Genomic DNA, 11,338 nt, shown 5'->3' on the forward strand with positions numbered 1-11,338 from the left:
AAATGACATTTAGTGCTCATAATGGAGACAAGTACACACTTTAGAGGGAGGTGCTTTGTTCATTTTTCATGACTGGGGTTTACAACCACTTTAAAATAAAATTGTTGACCGAAAACTGTGGCAATATCACAATACCTTCACTAGTAATATACAGTTGGGATTTCTATTCATTAACTGCAGCTAGCTGTAGCAGGCTATTCACAGAACAGCTTGTCATGCGATTCTGTACTGTGTAACCCAAGAACTCCTACCCTGAACCTGGGAACACTTGGCCTGCACTCGCATAGTCTCCCATTAACCAGTCATTCAGAAAATGAGGAAAAGCTTTAACAGTAGGGATTACTGAGTGGATTAAATTAATGTCATTAACTATTAACCGAGTAGGATTTACTCCCATAAATTTATTTATTTACTTGCAAAATATTCACATTTGTCTATAAAGGAAGCTTTAAATAGTATGCTTTTTTAAATGAATCATTTATGGAGCCAACCACCTGGTGGCTTCATTGCTGAAACTTTGATGTTGTGTCGCGGCACTGACAGCGCCATTTCCCTCCCGACTCACAAAGATACTTCTTGGCAGTATTTCCCCAGCTGTCATTCCCAAGCATAGAAGAGGTAATGTATCCATAAGGGAATAATGTCACTTTTGTTGGATCTTACCCATCCCTTCCCTAACACTGCTACCGATTCACTACTGGACATTAAGATCTCCTTTATTAATTGTTTAGAGAACTCCTAGACGTAAATCATTAATAATTCACCATTGCACTTTTTATTTCACTCTACAAGTGACATTGCATGGAGAGCAAAGAGCAATGATAATGAGCGAATGACTCAATACTGGAGCTCCCCGTCAGCTTCCAACTTCCCTTCTTTGTGTTATTATAATCAGGATAAAAGACAATGTTAGATATCGTTTCACTTGATTAAAGCAAGGACACAAAAAAAAAATACTTCTAATGACCAGTGACTGTAAAATATGTTTTGTGTAGATTTTCCTTTGAAGCCAATCTTCTGTGAAGTCGCAGAATCTCTTAAAAAAAATGTTATTAATTAAAAAAATTTATAAAAAAAAAAAAAAAAAAAGAGAAAAAAAAAGCATACTCTGAAATGTGAGGCTAGCTTTAAAGGGTCAGTCCACCCAAAACGGATATGTCACTTTTTGATAGAGGTTAGAGTGTTAAAGTGGTTGTAAACCCCTGAAATGAGAAATGAACAAAGCATTTCCTCCAATAGTGTGTACTTGCCCTATCCCAAAGCACCCAGTTTGATTTTTGTAATTCTTCTGCTATCTGCAACAGTCACTTCTGACAGTCTACACCAAGGATCCTCAAACTACGGCCCTCCAGCTGTTGCGGAACTAAATATCCCACGAGTCATTGTAAAACTCTGAAATTCACAGACATGACTAGACATGATGGCAATTGTAGTTCCTGAACAACTGAAGGGCCATAGTTTGAAGACCCCTGGACTACACCGACACAAAGCAATCTCAGCAAACGCCCCTGTCTCCCCTCCAGCACACAGCAGGAGATTGACAGCCCCAGCTGTGCATGTTTAACTATCATACTGTGTAGCGGGTGTGCATTCCCTCCACTCAGGTCTCAGATTACACTCAGCTCCCAGCTATTCAGTGTGTGACATCAGATCCCCACCTCCCGCCTTCCAGAGCTCAGAAATGCTGTGTAAAACGTGTGGGGAGGACTGTAAAGAACAAAGGGTTGCTGATAAAGAGGCGCAACTTGGGTAGGAAGACTTGTTTCATGTCTGTGTATCTCCTGAGGTCAGTCACCTCAATGGGTATCTGTGAGGGTTTACAATCACTGTAAAGCGTAGCCAAACACAAAAACAAAAATGTAATATATTGCCGTTTACTCATCCTTAGATGCAGGGCATGCATTCGTTTTCATTATTTTAGACTAAGAACACTCAGTAAATACAAAAAATACCTGTTGATCTTGATGTGTCCTTGTCACTTCCTGCGAGTTAAAAAGAAAGCACAAACGTCCTTACCATTCTTGTGTTTTTGTATTACTATCTTACTTTTTATTTTACAATTCCCATCAATCACCCATGTAATGGGAAATAAAAATACAATGGAGAAATAAAAGGTCAAAGTTCACCTTTTTAAAAGAATAACAAATGCATATTATTTTGCAGATAGAAAAACATGCTTTTATTTATTTTTCCCCTCTGCAGCTTATAAGGCATTGCGCCCTCGATCAGCAGATTGTGGGTGCAATGCCTGGATCCTGCAGCTTCTTTATACACTCTCTGCCCGTACCTCTGATACAGGCAGACAGTTACTGAATGTCAGGAGGATCAATGAAGTAAAGAAAGCGCTCATTAGTGCCCTCACAGCTCATTGGGAAGTACAAGACGGCGGCTACAAAGGCCTAGGGTACTTGTAGTTTATTCTTTTGCAGAACTTTGTGAATAAATTATGTGGCTGTGTGAATGCAGCCCCACATGCCCACGCTTTTTATAAATTATGACAGTGGGTGCAGGGAGAAGATATCTGCCAACTTTCACATGGAGGGGGAATCGAGAGGGAGGGGGGAGGAACATGTTACCTCTTCCACCCTAAATACAAGTGGAACATGTAACATGTTCCAAAGGTGAATTTATCCTTAAAAATCGACAAGAAGGAACAGGAAATGTGCTATTTGCACGATCACCAGGTAAAAATAAAAATCAAATACAGCCACATCTAAGGAATGGTAAACAAATATATTATACATTTGTTTTTAGGTATATACCAGCCAACAATTTCTTATATCACACAGAGATTCTTTTGGCGAGAGCGATGTGTTTGCGATATTGGGTCTGCACGCCTGCTACGGCCATTATAAGTTCTTCCCAGGAAACTTTTTCCCCATCCACCTTGCATGTGTAGATGGATGAATCTGTTAGCTGAACTACCTGTCTATGGTGAGCTTGGAGTAGACAGCAATGGAGTCAAGAGATATAAAAAAGGGAGACTGAAGTACCCGAGATATATGAGAAACCAGGGGTTCAGTTAGGCTACTGGGATCCATCTATACCTATAATAGCAATTGCAACTATTGGCGTTTGTCTGTGGATTCAAAACATGAGAAAAAAAAATGTCCAGGGAAAATCTGCTTGGGGAAGGGGAGGAGGGGCAGCTTGAAAAAAAAAAAAAAAAATAATAATTTATAAATATATATATATATATTATATATATATATATATATATATATATATATATATATATATATATATATATATATATATATATATATATATATAGAACACCGTTGGGATGAATTAAACCTGAGACTGCAAGCCAGGCCTTCTCGTCCAACATCAGTGCGCGATCTCACAAATGCGCTTCTGGAAGAATGGTCAAACATTCCAATAGACACATTCCTAAACCTTGTGGACAGCCTCCCCAGAAGAGTTGAAGCGGTTATAGCTGTAAAGGGTGGGCCAACTCAATATTGAAGGCTGGCGTCCCAATACTTTTGGTAATATAGTGTGTGTTTGTGTGTATGTTTCATATATCAGAACGTTCAAACAAATGGTTATAAGTCTTAACATGTACAATGGTAATAAAAAGGTAATAACTTGTAGATACACCCTGTCAATGAAACAGATGACTAACAGGGAGCAAAGCTGGAAACAAACTACATCCAGTCATAATAAAACCCTCGGATCACATTTTGTAGGAGAGCAGAACAAAGCATTGGAAGTCAGTTCAGGGAGGAGATGAACTGCAGCCCTTTGCCCTCTACTTGTTTTTTTTGACATGGCAAATAGTAGAGTTCCCCTTTAAGGAGATGGCTTACAAATGAGAAATATTTAGGAAGCATTTGGATTAAAGGTGTCTATACAGCAGCCAATTAAGGCCCAGCTTATACCAATTTGGATTCATTATCTTGATAATCATGGCTTATGTGGCACGACAATCACTCCCATAGGAGAATAAGCCTTACATTTATACATTTATATCTTTATACCTTTATATAGCCTTTATACCAAAAATTTATTATTTATTCAAATGATCCAATCTGTCCATGTATGCGATCGTCCTATATTTACCTTTTCAAAATGCCAACCAATTGTTACTTTGCATTCACCTTATCAGTTTGGATTTGTAAAATTGTTTTAAACTTGCGTTATATACCAATTGTATACATTTCTTGTTGTGCTACAACTTTAATAAACACACACACACACACATATACATATATACATACACACACACACACACACACACACACACATTTTTATAAGGACATGATAAATGCAATATTAATTTAGAATAAAATGAACAACACCTTTTCATTATTAGGGATGTCTGTGCCTCCACTGTCTGAGACACTCTCTAGAGACGAAGGCGCTTCCTGGAAATCTAGCATCATTTTCTTTTCTCTAGAATAAAAAGACATTTTATAAAAAAAACTAAAATAATAAATAAACACAGCACACTCAGAAAACACACAAGACATTATAACATTATAACTACATACGGGTAAGAAAAAAACACTTAACTTCAAGAGAGCTAATTTTCCAAGGATGAGGGCTGCTCTCCAGGACTTAGACTGGGAGAGAATATTCGCTTCAATGGGCACAGAACAGAAATGGGAATTCTTCAAAAAGACTGTTGGGGACCTCACTGCAAAGTATATTCCCATGGGCAATAAGTTTAAAAGGCTATAAACAAAACCTATGTGGCTCACAGCCAAAGTTAAAAAAGCTATAAACTGTAAGAGAAGAGCTTTTAAAAAATATAAAAATGAAGGATCACTAGTGTCATTTAAATGTTACAAAGAAATTAACAGAATATGTAAAAAGGAAATCAAGGATGCAAAAATTCAAAACGAACGACAGATTGCAAAAGATAGTAGGACAAACCCCAAAAAATTCTTCAAATATATTAATAGTAAAAAGGTCAAGTCTGAGCATGTAGGCCCTTTACAAAACAATCTAGAGTTGGTGACTGGGGACAAAGAGAAGGCTAATTTATTAAACACTTTCTTCAGCTCTGTGTACACAAAAGAGCATGGGGGAGCGCATGTCCATAATGGGGGTTGTAGTGACACAGCCCCAAATGATCCACAATGGCTCAAAAGTGATATGGTCCAGAAATACTTAGACAGAATAAAGGTGGATAAAGCACCTGGCCCTGATGGCATCCACCCACGGATCCTAAAAGAATTGAGCTCTGTAATTTCAGAGCCATAGTATCTAATTTTTAGGGACTCATTAATGACGGGAATAGTCCCACTGGATTGGCGCAGGACCAATGTGGTGCCTATATTTAAAAAGGGATCAAAGTCTTTACCAAGTAACTATAGACCTGTTAGCTTAACTTCTATAGCTGGGAAGATACTGGAGCGTTTAATAAAAGACCACATCGACGAGTTCTTGCTGAACAAAAACACTTTAAGCAACAGACAACATGGATTCATGAAAGACAGAAGTTGTCAGACAAATCTGATTTCTTTTTATGAGGAGGTAAGTAAAACCTTGGACAGAGGGGTGGCGGTGGACGTGGTATACTTGGATTTTGCAAAAGCATTCGATACAGTTCCCCACACACGGCTCATGTGTAAGGTAAAGTCTACAGGTTTGGAAATATCAGTTTGTAAATGGATAGAAAATTGGCTAGAAGACAGAATTCAGAGAGTAGTGATTAATGATTCTTACTCTGAATGGTCTAAGGTTATCAGTGGTGTACCCCAAGGTTCAGTGCTGAGACCCTTACTTTTTAACATCTTTATAAATGATATTGGGTCTGGGATCAAAAGTAATATTTCTGTCTTTGCAGATGACACTAAGATATGCAGTGGAATAACGTCTTTACAGGATGTCTCCAATTTACAAGCCGACCTCAATACACTGTCTAATTGGGCGACTATGTGGCAGATGAGGTTTAATGTTGATAAATGTAAAGTTATGCACTTGGGGCCTAAGAATATGCATGCATCATACATGCTAGGGGGAGTACAACTGGGGGGATCCATAGTGGAGAAGGATCTGGGGGTTTTGGTAGACCATAAGCTCAATAACAACATGCAATGCCAAGCTGCTGTTTGCAAAGCGAGCAAAGTCCTTTCTTGTATTAAGAGAGGTATGGACTCCAGAGAAAGAGATATAATTTTGCCCCTGTTCAAATCATTAGTAAGACCTCACCTGGAATATGCCGTTCAGTTTTGGGCACCAGTTCTCAAAAAGGATATCGGGGAACTGGAGAAAGTGCAGAGAAGGGCAACCAAACTGATAAGAGGCACGGAGGAACTCAGCTATGAGGAAAGATTAGAGGAACTAAATGTATTCACTCTTGAGAAGAGGAGATTAAGGGGGGATATGATCAACATGTTCAAATACATTAGGGGTCCATATAGTGAACTTGGTGTTGAGTTGTTCTCTGTACGGTCAACCCAGAGGACACGGGGGCACTCTTTACGTCTAGAGGAAAAGAGATTTCATCTTCAAGTACGGAAAGGTTTCTTCACAGTTAGAGCTGTGAAAATGTGGAATAGACTCCCGCCAGAGGTGGTTCTGGCCAGTTCAGTAGACTGCTTTAAGAAAGGCTTGGATACTTTCCTGATGGTACATAATATAACTAGGTACTAACATAGGTAAAGTTGATCCAAGGAAAATCCGATCGCCTATTGGGGGATCAGGAAGGAATTTTTTTCCCCTGCTGTTTTTCGCCTTCCTCTGGATCAATTGTGGGCATAAAATTGGGTATCTGGATTGTACGATTATTTTTTATTTTATTTATTTGTTTTTAAGGTTGAACTGGATGGACTTGTGTCTTTTTTCAACCTGACTAACTATGTAACTATGTAACTTGCAGAAATATACCATGCTTAAATGAATTGGGTTCTAAACTCTTACATGTACTCAGTTAAGTGACTAGCCTTGAGTGATACACAAAGATGAAACACACCTTCTACATAAGTTGTACCTGTTTATTTGCAACCCTATCTTCTCTACAGCACAGCTTGTCTGAGCTTCCAGATAGCAGGGGACGGGGAGCTGAAGCTACACTCTGCAGAGCTCAGTGAAGAGAGCTCTGGGAGCCGATTAGAGGGACACACCCGCCTACACACAGCACACAGGAACAGAGCTGAGGCTGTCATTCACAGGCTGTGTGCTAGAGCTCCCGCACCCTTTTACTTGGTGTCAGGAAAACCTGTCAGAAGTGATTCATGCAGATAGAAGTGGAACAAAGCAGCAAATTGAACGGATACTTAGGGGGTTATTTATTAAAAAACTGGAGAGTGCAAAATCTTCAGCAACTCTGCAAAGAAGCCAATCAGCTTCCAGGTTTTATTGCCAAAGCTTAATTGAACAAGTTCAAGTCAGATGCTGATTGGCTACAATGCACAGCTGTAGATTCTGAGTGCATCAGTTTTAGTAAATCAACCCCTTAGTGTTCTATATTGAGACAGGTACACACTATGCTTTGTTCGTATTTCAGGTCAGAGGTTTACAACCAATTTAGTATGTGTTACCGGTAGAAGTTGTATTCATTCAAGATCTAATATTTGAAACATTTTCTTATAGCATTTTCTACGATTGTCTGTACATTTACTCATCTATCCCTTCCATAAATAAGTACACACAAATTTATACACAAAGACAGCCAACACATTAGTCAGTTTTTTTCCTTCAGCCAGGAGATTGAGGGAAAATACTGACCCAATTTCCTCATATTTGAGGTGGATGGAGGAATCCTCCACGCTGAACTTTATATTCTGATGAAGAGACTTCCCGACATCAGAATGCATTGATCAGCACTGCAGTCATAGCCTGTGGCGCTGATTGAGCAGGAAAAAGCCAACGAGTGGCTGTATAGAAGTTTATCAGTAGATCGACTTCTGTACACCACAGTGCCCACACATGGATCAAAATACGTCTGTTCCCAGCTGAACTGCCCAGATTTCAATCCCTGTATGGCCAGCTGAATGTGGATGTAATCCCTCACATATACCCAGTGAAGGGAACAGCCTCAGATGATACACAGAGATGAAACAAATCAGCCTACATAAGTTTTACATGTATATTGTCTAATTGGGCGACTATGTGGCAAATGAGGTTTAATGTTGATAAATGTAAAGTTATGCACTTGGGGGCTAATAATATACATGCATCATACATACTAGGGGGAGTACAATTGGGGCAATCCGTGGTGGTGAAGGATCTGGGGGTTCTGGTAGATCATAATTTCATGCAATGCCAAGCTGCGGTTTCCAAAGCAAGAAAAGTCCTTTCTTGTATTAAGAGAGGTATGGACACCAGAGAGAGAGATATCATTTTGCCCTGTTCAAATCATTAGTAAGACCTCATCTGGAATATGCCGTTCAGTTTTGGGCACCAGTTCTCAAAAAGGATATCGGTGAACTGGAGAAAGTGCACAGAAGGGCAACTAAACTGATAAGAGGCATGGAGGAGCTCAACTATGAGGAAAGATTAGAGGAACTGAATGTATTCACTCTTAAGAGGAGATTAAGGGGGGATATTATCAACATGTACAAATATATAAGGGGTCCATATAGTGAACTTGGTGTTGAGTTATTCACTTTAAGGTCATCACAGAGGACAAGGGGGCACTCTACATCTAGAGGAGAAGAGAGATTTCATCTCCAAATACAGAAAGGTTTCTTCACAGTAAGAGCTGTGAAAATGTGGAATAGACTCCCTCTAGAGGTGGTTCTGGCTAGCTCAGTAGATTGCTTTAAAAAAGGCCTGGATTCTTACCTAAATGTATATAATATAACTGGGTACTGACATTTATAGGTAAAGTTGATCCAGGGAAAATCGGATTTCCTCTCGGGGGATCAGGAAGGAATTTTCTCCCCTGCTATAGCAAACTGGATCATGCTTTGCTGGAGTTTTTCATCTTCCCCTGCATCAACTGTGGGTATAGAATTAGGTATATGGGATTGTATTCTTTTTTTGGTTCAACTAGATGGACTTGTGTCTTTTTTCAACCTAACTAACTACGTAACTATATCTGCTGTCTTCATCTGTATATATCTTTTAGAAAATGCTCTTCGTGTTGAACTTTTTCTCTTCCTGGTTAGCACTGGGAGTGGATTATTGGCATACCCTTTATGTTTATTATCATGAGTGTCGGAGTTCATCTGGAAGGTGTATAGAGGCTTTAGGCCTCTTTCATATGAACGATCCGTTCAGGTCCGCCTGTCAGTTTTTTAGGACCTGAACGGATGCTCCATAGAGGTCTATGGAGCGTCGGATGTCAGCGGAGACATGTCTGCCGACATCCGACCCGCTCTAATCCAAAAAAGTGCGGCGGAAGAAAAAGCTACTTTTCCATCCGTCTGTGGATCGGATCGGGTGACGATAGACTCTGCGGTCCGCCATCATCCGATCTCCCATAGGGGAGAGCGGTGCTCTGACAAGTCCATCTCTGCGCAGTGTGCAGAGACAGACCTGTCATCCTGCTTAGTGGGGATCGACGGAGTGATCCTCTCTGAGCAAGCGGATGTCCACGGGGCGGATCATCACAAATCCATCTCGTGTGAAAGAGGCCTAATAGAAGCCGGAAAGTGGGCCGTCGGGTCATCCACAGGTGCCATTAATTTGAACAGCATTCTGCTGCCTTTGTCGGCTCTCTGGATAAACGCTGGCACTTATGATCTCTATCATTTTAAATCATCTGGGTCCGTAAGAGGCTGCATTATCTCACGGGCATTTTTGGAGCACCTTTGTAATTGATTATTTACAGCAAAGCACACCAGCACCTTTTTTTATGGACTTTACTTGTTATGATGATTTATTAATTATGATTTTTGCTCCTAGGATTCATATTCGTAGCATATTTTTACAGAAGTGAATCATGCTGTAGATGTCAATTTTTATTAGGTCACGCATTGCACAGTTTGATTTTGTAATATTTAAGGAGACAGCACATTTTTTTTCTAATCTAATTTACATATACAGCATATAGCTACCAGAATTATATGAGCATACATAGAAGCATACAAAAATACAACTACAGAACAAGTGTATATTAAAACTACTCACATGCCCTGCAAGGGAGTGTTCCGACCAGAAAGTCGGGCGGCTTCTAATGAAAGAGATCTTTGGTACCGCAGTTCTTTGTAGCTCTTCAATACCTGTACAAAAAAATAGAAAATACAAAAAATAATCTACCATTGTAGCCTCTATACAAAGAAACTGACAACCTGTGTTACTATCACTGTAGTCGCATACATGCTGGGTTCCTATAGCAATTGAGATTACACCACATCGCCATGTGTTGCAGTGCACAGAAATTAATCAAATGGTTTTTGTGATATTAAAAAAAAAAATATGTAATGCCTTGCGACAATGCATAGCCCCTACATAACAGGAGACGTGTTATAGGGAGCATAACTTGCTTGTACTGCTGGTGCGAATGGGCCCTTAGGAAAGCTGCACAACTCAGTATTGGATGCTCCTGAGCACACAGAACTCCAGTCTCCATAGGCACGCTTACTATAAGGGGCTCATGCCTAAACATGCATGAAAATACATAAAAATGTTTGAAGAATGGATGTGCATTGCCTTCCATTGATGTCAATTAAAGTAAATTTTAACAATCATTGACATGTTAAATTGCTATTTATATTGCTGGGTACCATATTTATCGGCGTATAACATGCACAATCATTTTAAAGCGGTTGTATAGTGGGTTTTTTTTTTACTTTTAAAATATTTATAGGCTTATTTTTATTATAGGCTTACCTGTAGGTAAAAAAAATATATCCTAAACCTGTATGGCTTAGGATATATTCCTCTCGCAATGAGTCGCTGAAAGCCCGGCAGATGCCGGGTCCTGCCGGAAAAAAATCTCCTGCGCGCATGCCACTCACAGCGCCGGAGCCGGGATACCCGGAAGACACGCAGAGGGAACATGTCAGCTCCCTTGGCGTGGATCAGGTGAGATGTCGGGGCCTCAGTCTAAGGTAAGTATTTCACAATGAGCTAGTATGCGGTGCATACTAGCTCATTATGCCTTTTCCCTTGCAGGTCTGAAAAAAAAAAAATGTCAGCGGGTTTACTCCCACTTTAAGAGGGAAGCTTCAGGAGAAAAACTTAAATTTTAAATAAGGAACTTTGAAGCAAAATAAGGGTCAGTGCCCATCAATGCAGCCTCATCAGTCCTGTACATCAATGCAGCAGCCTCACCACTGCCATCAATGCAGCAGCCTCACCACTGCCATCAATGCAGCAGCCTCACCACTGCCTTCAATGCAGCAGCCTCACCACTGCCTTCAATGCAGCAGCCTCACCACTGCCTTCAATGCAGCAGCCTCACCACTGCCTTCAATGCAGCAGCCTCACCACTGCC

The 11,338-nt window shown here is 40.1% G+C and overlaps 1 protein-coding gene across 1 annotated transcript in view; it reads right to left on the reverse strand.

Moving 5' to 3' along the window:
* LOC143934034 (C-Jun-amino-terminal kinase-interacting protein 4-like) overlaps positions 1 to 11,338 on the reverse strand; it is a 167,814-nt gene that overhangs the window by 109,662 nt on the left and 46,814 nt on the right. The window contains exons 5-7 of the mRNA XM_077457281.1: positions 10,030 to 10,125; positions 4,305 to 4,398; positions 1,953 to 1,982 (exon numbers count right to left, since the gene is read on the reverse strand). Coding sequence (XP_077313407.1) covers positions 1,953 to 1,982; positions 4,305 to 4,398; positions 10,030 to 10,125 — 220 coding nt within the window. The remainder of the gene's footprint in view (positions 1 to 1,952; positions 1,983 to 4,304; positions 4,399 to 10,029; positions 10,126 to 11,338) is intronic.

Source organism: Lithobates pipiens, unplaced genomic scaffold, assembly GCF_037356315.1.
Source record: "Lithobates pipiens isolate NorthernLeopardFrog02 unplaced genomic scaffold, aLitPip1_a1.2 Scaffold_27, whole genome shotgun sequence".
Lineage (NCBI taxonomy): Eukaryota > Metazoa > Chordata > Amphibia > Anura > Ranidae > Lithobates > Lithobates pipiens.